This window comes from Aythya ferina (assembly GCF_964211825.1).
Source record: "Aythya ferina genome assembly, chromosome: 10".
In the NCBI taxonomy this organism is placed as follows: Eukaryota; Metazoa; Chordata; class Aves; order Anseriformes; family Anatidae; genus Aythya; species Aythya ferina.
In genome coordinates this window covers 11089796-11107325 of record NC_140306.1, presented here as the reverse complement: position 1 = coordinate 11107325, position 17530 = coordinate 11089796, and the positions used below count along the sequence as shown (strand labels likewise).

The window sequence follows — 17530 nt, the reverse complement described above, 5'->3', positions numbered from 1 at the left end:
CAGTCGCTTTCCACTCCTCACGTGCTTTCCTTGGCTGGCCCAGATGCTCAGATGCTAGCTCGTATCCCATGCACAGACGGCTCTACCAAGACGTATCTGTGGTGTGTTGTGCCCAGAGCAGCTCTGCTTTTCGCTAGTCCTGAATTTAACCTTTTTAGCTCATCCTTTCCTACAGAATGAGCAGAATTTATCCATGAGTGTCTGGAAACTCTGGGAAACTGAGGCTAGGGGTTGATAAATAAGGTTTAACCTCCAGCAGGTTTTCAGGGAGAATGAATTGCTCCAGGGGACATACTGGGGGCACACGAGGGCAAGGACTGGAAACTGCTTAAAAAGACACAGATGGGGCTTAATGCTGCAGGGACAGAGCAGGAAAAGCTGGTGCCCGGCACCCTCTCACCCCCTCTTTTCTTCCTCTCTGTCCCTGTCCCACAGGAGTGTGCTGGGGAACCTCTCTTCATGCTCTACTGTGCCATCAAGCAGCAGATGGAGAAGGGACCCATCGATGCCATCACAGGAGAGGCTCGCTACTCCCTCAGTGAAGACAAGCTCATCCGCCAACAGATTGACTACAAGATGCTGGTTAGTGCAGGCAGGAACCCCACTGGTACTGGTTCTTGCCAGGACCCCCAGGTCCAGCTATTTAACGAGGTCTTGGAGACACCCAAAGTGCTTCTCGTGGAGCATTTTTTCTCTTGTTCCTCTCTTCAGCATCCTTGGGCGCCTCATGCCCTGTCTGTGTGATACACATCTCACCAGGGTGCATGGCGAGGTTTGCTTTGGGGAAGCCAAACATGAACTGAATCCCCCTCAGCACCAGCAAACCCCACGGCCCTGACACACGGGGATGGAGGTGCTGCAGAGCACGTGTTGGCTGGAGCAGCAGAGCACGCAGTTGGCTCGGGTTGGGTGCGAATCAAAGCCTTGAGATTTCCATGGGAGATGGAGAAATGATTCTCTTCCTCCCATACGAGCTGTCTCCCCTGTCTAGCTGCATGGTAAAGCTGGACCTTTCCCAGGCTGAGCCTGTAGCTGCTTCCTTACTGCCTCCATCTCCACCTGAGTGGAGCAGGGAGTGGAGTGCGTGCGTGGGCATTGCTCAAGCTGTGCAGGTTTTTGTGAGCTGGGCATTGTTTGCTGGCCCAGGATTCCTGCATGCTGCCTGCTGGAAATTGCTGGAGATTTGGGGGTGGAAGGGGGAGAAGATGGAAGCAGGAATATGCTATGAGGCTGCACCTCTAGAACAGCTCGGGGTTGAGAAGATGTGACCATAGGCATTTGTAGCCCCGTGTCCTTGGATCAGCCCTTGCAGCCAGTGTCACATCAACTCACTTGAGTCTTTTTGCCTCTCTGTGCTGTACAGACCCTCAACTGTGTGAACCCTGAGAACGAGAACGCCCCGGAGATTCCTGTCAAGGTGCTCAACTGTGACACCATCACGCAGGTGAAGGAGAAGCTGCTGGATGCTGTCTACAAAGGGGTGCCCTATTCCCAGCGTCCCAAAGCTGGAGACATGGACCTGGGTAAGAGAGAGGCCAAGCACTCCCCTTGGAATAGCCAAGAGCAGGAGTGCCAAAAAAACAAATGTTTGAGGCAGGTGAATGCAAATCAGGGCAGGGGACCTGTCAGGACACTTGCATTTGTGTTTGTCCGGTCCATTTTGGCTCAGACTGCTGTGCTGGTGGCACTGGCTGTGCATGGGGAGCCCTGGGATGAGAAAGGGAGCCTTGCAAGCAGAGAGGAGAGGAGCTCTCTCTGTTCTGGCTGTGGTCTGGGTTGCAGGCATGAGCTAGCTGAGGGCCAGGGAGGACAGAAATTGTTGAGAACAGGGCTAATAGTCCTGTTCTTAAAGGAATAGCAGGAGGATGGAGAGGAGAAGAGCCAAAGAAGGGTTGCCAGACTGGTGCTGTCTTTTGTTGAACACTTAGAAACAGCTTTTGCCCAACACCATGTTGACAGTCGTCGGTCCTTAGGTTTAAAGGTGATGGCAGGGCTCTTTCGTTTATGCCCAGACCTTGCTCCTCTGCTCTCCTTGGCTTTGTCCTCCAAGCTGCCCGCTAACCATGAGCCCTTCTCCCTCACTGGGACAGAGTGGCGGCAGGGCAGGATGGCCCGGATCATACTGCAGGACGAGGATGTCACCACAAAGATCGACAATGACTGGAAGAGGCTCAACACCCTGGCCCACTACCAGGTAAGGCACCGGGCAGTCCCCAGCTGCTGAGAGCTTCAACATCTCTTCTCCCCCATATCTTGGTCAGGGCCTGAGTTCGGTGGTCCAGCTGCTCAGGAAGGGACGTGGCCAGGAGGTCTGCGGTCACTTCCATGCACAGTCCCTGTGTTTGTGGTCCTTCCTGGACCAAATGGGGCATCCTCAGGACTCAGAGGCTGTTCCTTGCTCTGACCTGGCTTTGCCATTTTCATGTCAAAGCTTCTGCTGCATTCCCGTTGTGCCCTGTGCCCCCCGGGTGTTGCAGAGGAAGATGTTTAGGTTTCCTTTGCTGGAGATGGGTGTCCCTGGGACATGGTGCAGTGTACTTCATCCCTCCTGGGTTGGCTTCTCCCTGCCGTGAGCCCGTTCCTCGTGTGCATGCCCCCGTGTCACAGCCTGCCCGTGCCACCTCTGCCTGCAGGTGACGGATGGCTCCTCGGTAGCCCTGGTGCCCAAGCAGAACTCAGCGTACAACATCTCCAACTCCTCCACTTTCACCAAGTCCCTCAGCAGATACGGTGAGTGTGCAGCAGGACCCAAAGCTTGCTCTGGGCTGCGCTGGCGGGGAAGGCGGCACCAGGCTGGGTTTGCAGAGTGAGACACAGGACAGGTGCCCATAATATTGGCTTGCTGGAACAAGGTCCTCTAAGTCCCTGTTTCTCCTGCACTGTGCTATTCTGGTGTCTCAGGGGGAGCAGGGCCCCACAGAGTCATCTCTTTGGACTCAGAAGGGAAAGACAGGTGTCAGATGGCTGCAGCTAAGGGATCCACTCCCTTTTATTCCCCTGAAATCTCATTAAAATAGGCACAGAGGCACTAGGCACTTAAATAGGCTTAGCCAAGGGCCCCAGTGAACGTGCTGGCAAGCGTGCTTGGCCTTGGGTTGGGAGGGAGTTGTGTGGTCAGCTCAGACTGACACAGGAGGCCAGGCTGTGATCCTGGCATCTGTGAGCTGGGAGCCAGACCTCTGCAGAGCCCCTTTCAAGCAGTATCAGATGGTGCTGGTCTGTACATCAGCCAGGGGCTCATTTAGCTGGGCAGGCTGCGAGGAGTGTCCTCGGTGATGCCCAGTGCAGCTGACGGGAGAGGCTGATTCCCAAGCTCCTATTTAACAGGGAACACACACTGAAATCAGAGCAGAGGACAGGGATGGAGGGGCTGGTGGTGAGGTGGAGGTCAGGTCGAGTTTCCCTCTGTGTTGGGTGCCTGCAGAGAGCATGCTGCGCACAGCCAGCAGCCCCGACAGCCTGCGCTCACGGACCCCCATGATCACCCCCGACCTGGAGAGCGGCACCAAACTCTGGCACCTGGTGAAAAACCACGACCACATGGACCAGCGGGAGGGCGACCGGGGCAGCAAGATGGTCTCCGAGATCTATCTGACCCGCCTGCTAGCCACCAAGGTATGGCACGGAGACGCTGAGCTGCCACCTGGCTTTGAAACCTGGATGGGGAGGGGTAAGGATTTGGGATAAGCACGGGTTTTTATTAGACTGCTCCTTCAGTGCAGGAGGAACTACTCTCCTCATTTTGGGTCCTGACCCGGAGGTGATTTTTTATGTGCCACAATCCTAAATGAGTGTCCCTTGAGTGGATTTTCCTATTGGCTTTTTACACCCTTTGGCACTTTTACTGTTTCCTGTATCATCGAGCAGCTGCTGGACTGTAAAGAAGAGGTGCTCTGGAGCAGGCACCTCATCCCATTTGTCTGATGTTTGGGGTGAAGCTGCAAAATCAGTGATGTCAGAAGGGTAATCACCTGGGGCATTGGGCATCACAGGAGGTTCCCCTTCTCTTAGCACACCCAAAACCTTCTCTAAAGCAAAGTGTGTTCTTCGTCTAAGATGTCCTCAGAGAGGACCAGGAGCCCGTGCTGAAGATCTTAGCTCAGAGCAGCAGAGATTGGGGTCAGCCATCTCCTGTGATTTGGCTCCCTGCATGGTGGGACTTAAGGGTTTGTTCAGTGATGTTTGTGGTCTGGTCTTGGGTGCCTTAATGTAACCCAAATAAAGACCATGACACAACATACATCCCTTCCTCTTTTGCTCTATGTGGTATTTTTATTTCTATGCCAGTTAATGCAGTGAAGGAGAAATCTCATTGATAGGGTGCTTGTTTTTCTATCAAACTCACTGAGAACCAGTATGGTTACACAGGCTGTACTGGGCTTCTCTGCCAGGTGGTAGGAATAGGAGTGAAGTTAGTTTAAAGGCTCGTCTCTCTGGTGGTGCTGAGTAGTCCTTCTCTCCTTCTGTTCAGGGCACCCTGCAGAAGTTCGTGGATGACCTGTTTGAGACCATCTTCAGCACAGCACATCGTGGGAGTGCGCTGCCCCTCGCCATCAAATACATGTTTGATTTCCTGGATGAACAAGCTGATAAGCATCAGATCAATGACTATGATGTCAGGCACACCTGGAAGAGTAACTGGTAATGGAGAGAGGGGCAGTGGGGCAGGGGCTAACGGTGTCACAGCACCTCATACCTTCTACCCTTCCCACAGGGAGCAGAAATATGCCTCTGGTTGTCTCTGGAAGTGATCCAGGACAAGAGAGGCCCATATCTCTGTGATTTGGGTGTGGGTAAATCCCTTGCATGCCTTCTGCAGCAGAAAAAATCCCAGGAATGCAATGCTCCCTCAGCCCTCACATCCCCAGATCCAAGGCAGCACGCTCCCCCTGACGGCTGGAGCTGGCTGAGTGCAGTCCTGCTCCCACCTCACCTTGAGCAAACCTTGCTCGGGCTTCTCTGTCCTCGGGGCTCCTCTAGAGATGCCAGCCCGGATTCTCATCTTGGCTGTCCTGGAGGTGTGCGCCATGTCCCTCCCGTCACGCAGCCGAGCGTGCCCTAACAGAGTCAGTGTAAAGCCGTGTGGTATCCTCCATAACCTGGCCTGCAGACCCAACCCATCAGCTCTGCTAATTGCTCCCTGAAAAGCGGGGAGGAGCTGCTTATGAGACCTCAGTAAGTGCTGTGCTGGGGCCGGGGCTCGAGCACACGTTGTCGGCTCCTTCTCTGCAACCCCCGCCTCGGCGTTCTTCTTTTCTGCTGCCTCACTGATTTCATCTCTCTGATCTTGCCGTTACTGGAGACGGGTACGTACGTTCCCGTGTCTGGCATTTGTTAAATGGCAGCCAAATTGCTTTTGTATAGTTCAGTAACTGTTGGCAATTAGCGGGGCAGGAAAAGAAACATTTTTAAATGGAGATGTGAGAGTGCGGAAGTGCTTGGAACTGATTTATAACTCTGCTTTCTATATTAAAAGAAGGAGCAAAAGGCAAAGGAGGAAAAAAAAAAGCCCCGCTCCGCAGGGGCTGGGCACGCAGGCTCCTGCATACTAATGCCTGTGCTTATCTCTGGGCGCTAATTCGATGTGTGGAGCTAATTTCTTGAGGCCATTCCCTTCACAAATGAAATATGTACATGCACCCAGTACCCTCATTAGGAAAGTCCTGGGGAATGAAGTGTGTTTTGTCTAAGATAAAAGCATTCACTGGGTGTCAGTGCTGAGGGATGACAGACCCGAGAGGCGTTCTGATAGGGGGAGTCTCCGAAATGCTCCTGGGAGAGGAGAGGGGCAGGAGAGTGGGAAATGGAGCAACGGAGAGTGGCTCGTGCGTAAGTATGCAGCAAACATCCAGCCCACGGCTGGGAAACCCACTGCCTCTACAACTAGAGGTGTGTTTCCAGCATCTGAGGCTGCCTAGATTGTCCTCTTGTGTTCAGCCTGCTAATGAGCCCCTCGGGGAGTCCATTAGTCCCTCCTTCAGCAGGAGAGATGGATGGAATGCCCCAAAGTGCCTCAGGCAGGGTTATCGATGTGAAAGGAGGGAACCATGCATGGTGACCCATGGGCTCAGCCATGGCTGTGCTGTGTGAGTGGATCCTTGGAGAAACTGCAGCTCCTTGGTGTCCTGGTTTGCCTTTGGAGATGTTGACAATGCTGAGGAATTTCTCCATGGAGAGCTGAGGCCATGCTGGGCTGGGCAGAGGACGTGGTATTGTGCTGGGGCAGAGGTGAATGGCTTTTTGCATCCCTGGGGCTTGGGAAAAGCAAATCCTGGGCCATGGGGAGCTCCTTCTCTACAAATTCAGGTGTGTGCTGGCTGCCCTGCAGGGCTTGCTTCGGGTGCTGACTCTTGTTTCTTTCTTCCCTCAGTCTACCTCTGCGTTTTTGGGTGAATGTGATTAAGAACCCCCAGTTTGTGTTCGACATTCACAAGAACAGTATTACTGATGCCTGCCTATCCGTGGTGGCTCAGACATTCATGGACTCCTGCTCAACTTCTGAGCACAAATTAGGAAAAGACTCTCCCTCCAACAAACTACTGTACGCCAAGGACATCCCCAACTACAAGAGCTGGGTAGAAAGGTGAGTAGGCTTGGCAGGAGCTCCTTGCTTCACCTGGAGGATTTAACGTGAATGTTTGTGGCTGTGGGGGCTTCACACTGAGGGATTGGTTGTTGAGGAGACACCGCTTGTCAGCCCTCTGAAGAGGGCCTCTGCTAATGCTGGTGGAAGGTAATCCTTGTTGGAGAGATGGTGCTTTCTTGTGATTGTTCCTGGGAATGAGTTTGCAATGACTGTTCCGCAGAGCTGTTTATGCCTTGCTTAAGGGGTGCTAAAAGCAGTCTCCACTTTTGGGTTTTCTGATGTTGTCTGTTGTAAAAACTTGGTCTGTGCTAGGGAATTGCTAACATCTCCCTTGATTGCTTTTGAAGAACGGTAAGAAGTAAGTCATGGACGAGAGAAGTGCCTTTTTTGTACCGTGGCAATACATGCAGGAGATTTTGCTGAAATGGTTGGAAATTACCATTTCCCATCTCTCATCCATCTGTACATCTCGCCTGGGATCCTGATGAGATCAACATGCTCCGAGGCAGTGCTTGGGCTGCTGTCGTGGTGCTGAGGAGCAGGGCAAGGAGCAGGTCCCCTGACTTCTTCTGACACCCTTCATTCACTGTTAGCTGATGAGAGACATCCTTCTGTCCCGCTGAATTAATGCAGTGTTAAAGGTTCAGGGTTTGAGTGCTGCTGATTGCAAATTGATGCTCTTGGGCATAATGCTGTGTTCACTTTTATCCTTTGGGAGAGAAACCTGGGAAATGTCCTACAGAGCCCTCCAAATAGACCTACTGTAAAAATGTTGCTGGGTTGCAAACTGGGACTTTATAAAGCTTAAAAATTGCCAGATTTCATGTTTCTGATGCAACTTTTCCCTTGTGCTGATAAGCTGTTTTAAAGATTATGTTCTGTATTTTGCTGAGGACCCTTCCCTGTTTTGGTGTCTGAATTAGACATGGGATGAGCCAAATGAAAGGTGTCCAGGCAACAATAAGCATCGTATTCTGTCTTTTGCAAGTGTGGGACTTGGTAGCCTAAATCATCCTTTGGATGTTTGCTTGTACGCAGTTATTTTTGCCGCACCGTTGGCATGCCTGGTGCTTTGCAGGCAGGTACAGAGACAAGATTCTTCCCTCGAGGAAGGTATGGCTTGGATCAGAAAAAAAGATGTCCCTGAAATACGATGGCTAAGATGAGAGATGAGCCGCATTGTAATAGGAAAAAGTTCTTCACAGGGAGCTACAGGGGGCTTTGGAGTGGGGTCCCTCAGGAGCATCACAAACTTCACTGCCTTTAAGCTCAGGGTGAATTTCTCCGACCTTGCCATCTCTGTGACAAAAATACTCAACACTGCGTGCGCCTGGAGAGAAAAGGTATAAAACCGTTCCGGGGAGAAGCATTGGTGTAGACGTGCTTAGTCCCTGGGGAGAAGACGGGAGATGTAACTGCTGACAGATGCTCCTGCCGCCGCTTACTGCGGAGCAGGAGGGTGCTCGGCCGCGTTGCCTCGGAGCACGGGATGCGATCCCAGCGGCAGCCGAGCAGGGGGTGATGCTTTTCCCACTGCTTGTCTACTGCAAGTTTGTATTTTTTCCCCTGCAAAAATGGGTGTTTCTGGGTTTTGGCACGGTTATCATCGCGAAGCTCTGCAGAGGCAGGAGCGGAGTGATGGGGGGTGGCGGAGTGGGACTGATAGTGCCCGTAGCATGTCTGTCTGCCACCTGGGGTCAGGCGTCCTGAAAAAAGGGTGTCCTGCCAGTCTGGGGCAGAAATAACACATTGAAGGGTTTAGGGGAGCCCTGGGAAGCATGAGGGGACTGCTGCCAGGGTCCTGGCTACGGCAGGTGAAATGGTAGTCCTGCCTGGGACCCCCACCCATGCAATGTATTGAAAAATAGTATTTCCTGTCATCTTTGTGTCACCATAAAACCCGGAACGTAGAACTGCTTCGTTTTACCTGGACATCTCGTTATGGCAGCCACAGAAGCTCTCTTCGTCAGCAGGTCTCCTTTCTACGTTCACCTCCCAGGAGTCCCTCCCCTCATGGGCCTCCATCGACGGGTGTGCGGGAGGTTCTCTGTGAGGTTTCTGTGCTAACCAACGCTGACTGGAACTCAGAAAACTTGGCCTCTTTGTCCCTAATATTCCTCTGCATGGAAGGAAGCAGTGCCTGCTTTGGGGGACATCACATCTCTCATGGATCTCTCGATGCCTGGTTGAAGAGGCCCTCACCTCAGACCTCTCTTCTCCTGTCTTCCCGTCAGTGTTCAGGAAATCTCTCCTCACTCTGGGTGCGGGTGAGCCTCCTTGTAAAAACGGCCCCAGTATTTCACCACTGGCTGAGTCAAGCACCACGGGATGGAGCAGATCCTCATATTCGTCTCCTCAAGTGCTCTCGCTGCCATCTGCTCCTAGCCAAATGCTTCAGCCGTGTTCCACCTCAGCGTTCGGCTGATGGTGCTAATGATGCTAATCACCATACCAGAAACTTTACTGAGCTGTTTGAAGAGTCACGAGGAGTAAAGCAAACATGGGAGGGCCTTGGGATCTCTGCTTCCAGGTGGTGGCAGCGGGCAGGGTTTGCTTGCTGTGGGTAGGGTTTCTTTCGCAGTAGAGGCCTGTGGACCCCATGGTTTCCTCAAGGACCTCAGGCTGTCTTTTGACTTCGCACCTGTGAACTCGGAGACTGCATTTTGGTCATAAAATGTCTGCTGGTGTCCTTGAGAAGCAGGCCTGTCATGTCCAGCTGAACTGTCCCAGGAGTGGCTTTTCCTCAGGGGACGGAGAAGCCTTGGGGCCGAGGGGTGGGCCCCTCGCCAGCCCACTGAGGTGCCCGCTTGGTGTAACCCCCTGCTGCCACGGGATGCTGCTGCCTTCACCCCCTCTGATTTTCCTGAGGCAATATGTGCTGGTTTCCTGCTACAACTCTGGATGACACGAGGCATGTCTGGATTTCCATTTATTTGTTGAGCATGTCACATCTGTGAGATGGGATGGTGAATCTTCAGGTGTTCTAGGAAACATGAGGGTGTATCTCACTGGTAGCCGGCACCAGAGAATGGAGCTGCACAGAGGTCAGGAGGCTCTGTAGCTGCGAGGGCTCAGGGTGAGGGTATCCTGAGTGCACACCCTGAATATTTCAGTGAATGCCGAGTGTCATCCTTGGCTTTGGCGACACGCCAAATTCAGGAAAATGGTAACAAATCCTTACGTACTGCTGCAGGCCTGAAGGATTCTGGCAGATGGCTTTCGTTGGCAAAACAGAGGAGCAATGGGACAGCAAGGAGAAAAAATATGTGGTTTGGGAGAGGGTGGGAGGTCCCTGGGAGCAGTGGATCCTGGCTCCCCAGTGTGATCGGCGGGGCTGGGCTCAGGTAGCGCGCTGCAGCTCGGAGCTGCTCCATCAGCAGCATGTTGCTAATGATGCTGACCCCTCCGTGAAGCGCCAGGAGACCTCTCGGTGAGCAGCAGCATTGTAATGAGCATGGTGGTGCGGTGCCGTGCCGAGGAAAGCTGCTCCTCGTGCTGCCTCTCCGGAGGTCGTTCCCAGCAAACATCACGGGGGGAGCTCGTCCCTTTCGGCCTCTCCCTCTTTCTGACCCGCTCTTGCGTTTCTCCTGCCTCTCCCTTGCAGATATTATGCAGATATTGCTAAAATGCCAGCGATCAGCGATCAGGACATGAGCGCGTACCTGGCGGAGCAGTCACGTTTACACCTCAGCCAGTTCAACAGCATGAGCGCGCTGCACGAGATCTACTCCTACATCACCAAGTACAAGGACGAGGTAAGATGAGGCATCGAACCTGGGCTGCCGTGTCTCCTACCCCTCATTTCTGCATTCTCCCTTTTTCCTATGGATAAATACCCTGTGAAAATGGGGAGGGCAACTCAGTCTGTGCCCGTGCCCAGAGGTTTAGGGTTACCCTTGTGGCATTGCATGAGTGCAGTGGGATCGTGGGGTTGTTCCCTTCTCAGCGTGGCTTCACCCTGGCTCGGAGCAGGCTCTGGGGAAGGGTGGAGGTGCTGCATGGGGCTGAAGGCAGTGAGAGCAGAGGCGGGGGCCAGGCATGGAGCCAGGAGCTGGTCGACAGCCCTGGCCTTGCTGCTGCTGTGTCAGCTTTTATCCGTGGCCCTTCCTGAGCGCCTTTGCTGACAGGCAGCGCTTCATTCCCCTGTTTTCTGCAGGGAGCAATGTAAGAAACACCTATTTTTCTTTTGCTGCGTGTACACTTGGCATGTGGGCTCCACAGAGCTGCAGAGCTGGCAGCATTATCTCGGTGTGCCTCCTCTCTCTGCCCTGCCCGCCACGATGCCGTGGTGGCACCAGGACTGTGCTGCCATCAGCCAGCTCTGCTCCCTGGGGACGCTGGAGGATGTGGTGGCCTCTTTAGTGCTTTCTCTGTGAGCGGTAGTAAGGATGGTTAAAAACCCTCCTGTCGTAATTTATACAAATTAACTTCACCAAGCACCGCTCAAATCCACACCCTGCATCTTTTTATTAAAGCAATAAAATACGTAACTACAGTAAAATGTAGATCCGTACATGTAACGGGATAATACAGGCTTTATTCTCCCAATAAAGCAGGCTGACGACTGGGTGAGTGGTGGCTTATTTAGGTGACAGAGTGCTGGCATGGCCCCTTGCTCAGGGAGAGAGGGCCCTGCCGCTGCCCTGACAGAGCAGGCCCTGGATTTAAGAGCTGTGGTGGGACTGTGGTGGCCAAAACCCCTGTGTGGCTATGTGATGGTCACCGTGCACTGGTGACAATGCCGTGGGACCTCTGTGGTGCTCCCCAAGAGCATGGCATGCCCAGGAGGCCCCTATACCTCTGGCTGGTGGGTTGGCCACCAAGGGCTTGTACAACAGCTCCGTGGCTACCGTGAGAGGGGATGAAATGCAGTTTGGAGGATCTAGATCAGCCATCATCCCTCAGCCATCAGGTGCTCGCTTCCTCTAGGCTAAAATTCCCCAATCCTTAAACAAATCTTAGGTGAAAGCATGGAGGGGACCGCGTGGCACTAAGGAGCTGCTCTTCAGGGACACAAGTCCTCCTTCTGCCCGCTAACTGCAGCATGACATCTGTTGAGTGTCTTGCTCTCCGAGCATCACAAGTGTGTTCACAGCTCTCAGGAACTTCTTTTATTATTTGTAATGGGATTAATAAATCGCAGCTGTTCCCTTTGTTTGTTTTCATTCATTAAGCACAATTATATGCAGCCCGATTGCACCCTCTTTGATGCAAAATGGGAGAGAATAATTTTTCCTGTTGTTCAGTGCAATAATATGCTGTCATTGGCTGTGAATGAAAATCATAATTAATTTTCATTTGGGTACTTGCATCTTGGTAATCAGTGGTCCTGGCTCCTTGCAGCAGGTGACAAACCTGGGTCTTGTCTCTCTGCTCGGTGTTTCCTTTTGCTGTACTGATTCCCTCAGGGTGGAATAAAAGAGGAGCAGGTAGCTGCAGGGGCAGGCGGTGAATCCTCCAGCACCTTAGGATCTCATGGCACAAAGCTGTCTTGTCGGGAGAGGCAGAAAATGGGAATAAACCCCTGTTGAGCTTCTTGTACCAACCTCATCTGATGCCAGCTCAGCTGCCTTTAAGGCAGGCGGGGTTTGGGTTTCTGCAGGAGGGTGTCACCGTGTTGGTGTCACCGTGTTGGTGTCCCCGATGGCAGGATTTGTGGCAGCCTGGGAGCTCTCGCAGGGCTGCCAGCCCGCGGGCGCTGCAGCCGCGCTCAATCAAAGGGAGCTGATTCCCCATTAAGCAGGTACCTGTAGGGCTCCTGATGGACTTTGCCTGCCTCCTAGTAAGTCTATTAATTATCCAACAGTTTGTTTCCAATTATGCGGCCAATGAAATGGTTAATCAAGTCCCCTTTGACGGATGCCTTGATATTTAATTGCAAAAAAAAAAACTTGCTCTCTCAACTGGCTCACCCGAGGAGATGAGATCTCTGTCAGCTTTCGTGGTTTTTTTTTTTTTCCATCGCCTTTTCTGCTCTGCTGGCGTGGTGTTTTTTGGAGGCAACCAGAGCTTCCTCGCTGTGGCATCTCCAGCCCCGTTAGGCACAGGAACCAACCCGTGCTGCCTCTCGTGGTTCCCCATCCCTGCGCGCCCTTCCCCGTGCCGCAGACGGGGAGCGCGGAGCCACTCGGGGTGCGAGGGCCTCTCCTCACCCTCTCCTCTCCCCTCTTCTCCCGCAGATTTTAGCCGCGTTAGAGAAGGACGAGCAGGCCAGGAGGCAGCGGCTGAGGAGCAAGCTGGAGCAGGCGATCGACACAATGGCCTTAAGCAGCTGAAGAGGCGGCGGCACGGTGCCAGCTTCCCGAGCGGCGGCGGCGGCAGGAGTGGGGCCAGCGAGCGGCAGCCGCGGGCAGGACACTTCGGGGCTGGGGACCGGGCGCTTCCCACCGCCCAACAAGGAAACCTCGCCCGCCAGCAGGGGAAAATAATAAAAAAAAAAAAAATCAAAAAGCATCCCGACGACAGCAGCCACAAGGATAAAACACCCCCTCCCTCTACGCACACCCCGATGCAACCGGGACGCGGCAGAGACCTTGCAAAGGGGGCGGCCGAGGAGGAGGAGGAGGAGGGAGCTGCGTGCCCCATGGACCCGCTGGGACCCCCGGGGACCCCCTGCCCCGGGCAGAGCCCCCCTGAGCCCGCGGGGAAGGAGGGTCGGGACCGTGGGGCTTTCTAGGACGGCGTTTGGATGTTGTTGTTACTTCGGTGGAGGGAGGGGGGTGGGCTCCTGTTTGTACTGTACTTGACTTGCTCTCCCCCCCTCGCCCCCCAGCTGTCTGCCCCCTCTCCTCCTCCCCCTGTCTCTTTTTCTGTCTCTTCCCCCCCTTCTCTCTCTCTCTCTCTTTCTCTCTCTCTCTGGCCTTCTGCCACTAGTGTTAACTGCTATATTTGCACAATTTACACGAGACAAAATTTTTAATTTAAAGAAAGGAAAAAAAAAATATAACAAAAAATAGGAGGGGAAAAAAAAAAAGATTCTAAATTTTGCAACAAACTAACAGAAAAAAAAAACGGTTTTAAAAAATAAGCTAAAGGACTGATGCTGGGGAGATTTGGGGGTGGGGGCAATAGGGGTGGGCAGGAAAGGGAGAAATCCTGAGCTTTGATATTTCTTAAAATACGTCCTGTGCCATGTTTTATTTGAATGTTGTTTAGTGCAAAAAAAAAAAAAAAAAGAGAGAAAAAAAAAAGAAAAAAAAATGAAAAAAAAAAATGAAAACAAGAAAAAAAGTGGGAGTTTCGTTAGCTGAGTAGACGCTCTTATTTAAATGCTGCTTGAGTGGTTCCGGAGGCTACGACCTGGCTGAGGGAGACCAGAGAGGAGGGAAGGTGCTGAGGTCGGTGTTTCTGTTCCTGGGGATGGCTGAGGGGTGACCTGTGCTGTCTCGGTGTCTGCGAGGGGCTCCGGGTGCTTTTCGGGTGGCGGATGGCTGCGGGTGATCCGGGGCACTCGGGAGGGGACCTGGAGAACCAACCAGCCTGGGTGTTTGTTTTTTTCTCCGGGTGTTTGGCTTTTCCTTGGGTGTTTGGCTTTTTCCTATTGCCTTCCTGCGAGCCACCCGCAGCATCAGCGGCTTGGCTTCAGGGTTGGCTCCTCGGAGGGAGAAGGCAGGGACAGGACTGAAATTTTGACTGCATGGTTAACAACTTTTCCTTTTTTTTTTTTTATATATAATTATTATTTTATGCGGGGGGTTCATGTCGTTTTTTTGTGCTGCCCCAAGGAAGGTGCCGGGGTTGGATCATGGCAATCTGTAGGAGCTCTGTGGGGCTTGCCCCTGCTGGAGCAGCAGCCTGGGCAGGCAGGATGCGACCCTGGGGCAGGGACAAAGGAGCTGGGTCCCAGGGGGCTGTGTCTGGGTGAGGAGGAAGAGGCAGGGCGGGGAGGAAGCTCCTCTGCTTCTGGCCTTGCTTCAAGCCAGGCTTGTGGCTGGAGCTGGGCACCAGCCCATGGAGGGACCAAACCGGGGTTGTCCTCTGCTCCCCTGCCCTGGGCAGCCCAGGCTGGTGCAGGGTTCCCCACCCCACGTTTACCTTCTTCTCTCTCTCTTTTTTCCTTCTTTCTCCCCCATTCTCACCCCGTCTCCCCTCCGCCGCCTCCGCCCTTCCCGCGGTTCGTTCCTGCTGGCGTTTCACGGGGACAGCCGGGCTCTCGGCCCTTCCGGACGCCAGATCCGCACGCTTCTCTGCTTTCCTCAAACAAAAAGGTGCCCAGCGCTGCCCCAACTCAGAGCAGGCGACCGAAACCTTCCAAAAACCGAGCAAAAACCATCTCCTTTTCTGTCCCGAGAGCTCCCGCTGCTGCCCGGGCCGAGCGGAGGGGACTGCGCTCGGCCAGAAGTGGGTGAGCGCAGAAATCAAACCGGGCAGGGGCCCGCCTGGTTTCTGCCCATTCCCATAAACCGCAAGTTAGGGGGTGGGAGGGGAGAGGGAGAAATAATGAAGTTTTTAATTAAAACAAAAAAAAATAAAAGTGTGTATATATATATATGTGGTTACAATCTAATTCTCGTGCCCCAGTGGGGTGCTGTATAGTTAACTGAAGGAGAATCAAACTGATATAAATATGAAATGAATTTACACAGCCAGTTAAAAAAAAAAAAAAAAAAAGGATAAAAAAAAAAAGGATACCAAATGGTCTGGAAGAAATTTCCAAGCATTTCTCACCATGCAGTACAATCGTTTGAAGCCTGCACATCTCTCATTATGTTGTAATTTTGTTTGGTTTGGTTTTGTTTTAATAAGGAGGGGAAGGAGAAGATGCTGATTAAAACCAACAACAACAACAAAAAAACAACCACAACAGCAAAAATATTTTAAAAAGAAGTAATAATTGTTTCCCAAACCTACGAACCCCGAGCTGTCGCTGGATTTCTGAGAGCTGTGGGCTGTTGCATGACTGTGCTAGATTTTAGTCTGAGTTGATCTTTTTAAGAAACCGAAAAAAAGAGAAAAACATAAAAAAAAAACCTGCAAGTGTTGAATACTAGAGGTTTGTTTAGACCTGTTACCTATTTTTTTCTTTTTTAAATTTGAAGTTAATTTGTCACTTTCTTGTCCAAAAGAAAACAAACAAACAAAAGACTTCAGTGGTTTACACCTCCGGTGTGGTACTCGGAGAGCCTTAAAGGACAGCTGTGAGCCAGCTTCCCCGGGCACCTCGGAGGGACAAAACCCCTGGGGGTTCCCCAGGAGGTCCGTGGCAGAAATCTCTGCCCAAATGGTGCCGTGATGTGCAGGTGGTGCCACGGCCGGGCTCGGTGCAGGAGCCCTGCGAGGTTGGCCAAAGGCTCTCACCTGTGCCACGAGGATGGCACCCAGTGGTGGTGTCCCCGTGATCCCATGGGAGGGGAGCGGCTGCTTGGACGTCTCCATCCGAAAGTGGCTCGGGTCCTGCTGCTGCAGTGGTAAGAGCATCTGGGGGTGCTTCGGTGGCTGCTACGGAGCCGAGCGCGTGGAGTTTTGGTACTTATTAGGCGGTGGTGGGACCCTCGCTGTTGCTGGTTGGAGAGGATGGAGGTTTTTGTTTCTGAGAGCATCCCCAGGTGGCTTTCTTGGCCCTGGTGTGGGCCTGGGAGCTTGCTGGGGGGCTGTGCTGGGCAGGGTGGCAGTATCACAGCACCACCAGCCTCTTGGGGCTCCTCTTGCTGCCTGGTGGCTCCCCACACCTTCCCCAGGGCTGCAGGAGGCTCCCCTCGCCCAGCCCGGTGTCCCTAACCCCATGGCAATGAGGCAGAGCCTGTGGTGTGTTCCTGGGGATGGGCTCTCCTTGTCTTCCTCCCGGGGGTTTGCTCCACCCGAGGAACCCCTCCGAGGGGCAGCAGATCCCCCGGGGTCCCCTTGCTGCCAGTTCCGGGTGCCTCCGTCGCGGAGGGCCGCGTTTGGGGGCGCGTTGCAGTGCCACCTGCAGCCCCTGGCGCTCCTTGGTGCTACCTTTGCCTTTCGCGTGATGCCCAGCGTCCTTAATCCTGCAGGCAGCCTGCCCTTGCTTCTTGCCCCTGCCCGGGGAAGAGAAAGATGGGGAGAGGCCGGGAAGCATCCTCCATGGGGTGTTCCTCACTGGTGGCACCCCGTGTGCCCCCTGGCCTGCGTTTTGGGGAGGGAGCCGGGAGGAGGCGAGACCCTGCCCGCAGCCAGCAGGTCCCTGCCTGCCCCTGCTTCCCATATTGCCTTTTCAGTCTGAGGTTCCCCAAAAACGCAGCCCAGCCTGGAAGTGTCCCCGGGCTGCTTGTCCCCATCCTGTCCCTCAGAACGGGGAGCAGGGGACGGGTGGTGGGGTCCCCAGAGCCTCACCCGGCCCTGACCAAAGCGCACAACGAGCTGTCCTTTAAGAGAGCGGGGCAGGGGGTGGAGGGAACTAATGTGAACCCAGTGAAAGGCAGAGGATTTTAATAGTTTTAAACAATTAAATGGGCAGAGAAAAAAAAATAAATCCGGAGTCCTGATTAATTTTCTGTGATTGTTTCAGACTTGAAGCAACAGGCCAGCGCGGCTGGTCGCACGCCCTTTGATCGTGTAAATATCCTGCTATTTCCTATTTTAATGTTCTCCAGATTTAGTACTTGTAAATAAACACACGCATCAAGGAGAGATTAAACATTTTTGCTAACGCCGGTGTCTGGCCTGTGTTTCTGGGGCGGTGCAGGCGGGAGGAGTGTGCCCCAAAACGGCACAGGGTGGCGCTGGTATTGTGGGGTGCGCCCTGGGGACTGGGTCCCCAAGTGGCTTAAAGCCCAAAGGGGAGATCTGGCACGGGGGGTACACAGGTTGGGGGGCTGGGATGTGCGGCCCTGCTGTGTGGGGTCAGGGCCGTGGCTTTGCCCAGCATGAGAACCAAAATCCCCCCAACTAAGCTGCTTTTTTCCTGTTTTCTTTGAGCTGTCCCCTCCTGGGACCAATCTCTGGAGAAGTTTGGGTGGCTGCAAGATCACAAACGCGTCTTTT

At 53.4% G+C, this 17530-nt stretch overlaps 1 protein-coding gene across 3 annotated transcripts in view; it reads left to right on the top strand.

The window, feature by feature from the left end:
- Nucleotides 1-17197, top strand: part of PLXNA1 (plexin A1) — a 105270-nt gene extending 88073 nt beyond the window's left edge. For 2 of the 3 annotated variants that reach the window (XM_084531518.1, XM_084531519.1), the window contains exons 24-32: nt 436-582; nt 1364-1523; nt 2013-2194; nt 2634-2730; nt 3425-3615; nt 4472-4641; nt 6371-6583; nt 10191-10341; nt 12766-17197. In XM_084531518.1, coding sequence (XP_084387644.1) covers nt 436-582; nt 1364-1523; nt 2013-2194; nt 2634-2730; nt 3425-3615; nt 4472-4641; nt 6371-6583; nt 10191-10341; nt 12766-12861 — 1407 coding nt within the window. In that variant the 3' untranslated portion in view covers nt 12862-17197. The remainder of the gene's footprint in view (nt 1-435; nt 583-1363; nt 1524-2012; nt 2195-2633; nt 2731-3424; nt 3616-4471; nt 4642-6370; nt 6584-10190; nt 10342-12765) is intronic. The other variant, XM_084531520.1, reaches the window with a different exon arrangement.
- Nucleotides 17198-17530: the final 333 nt, after the last annotated feature.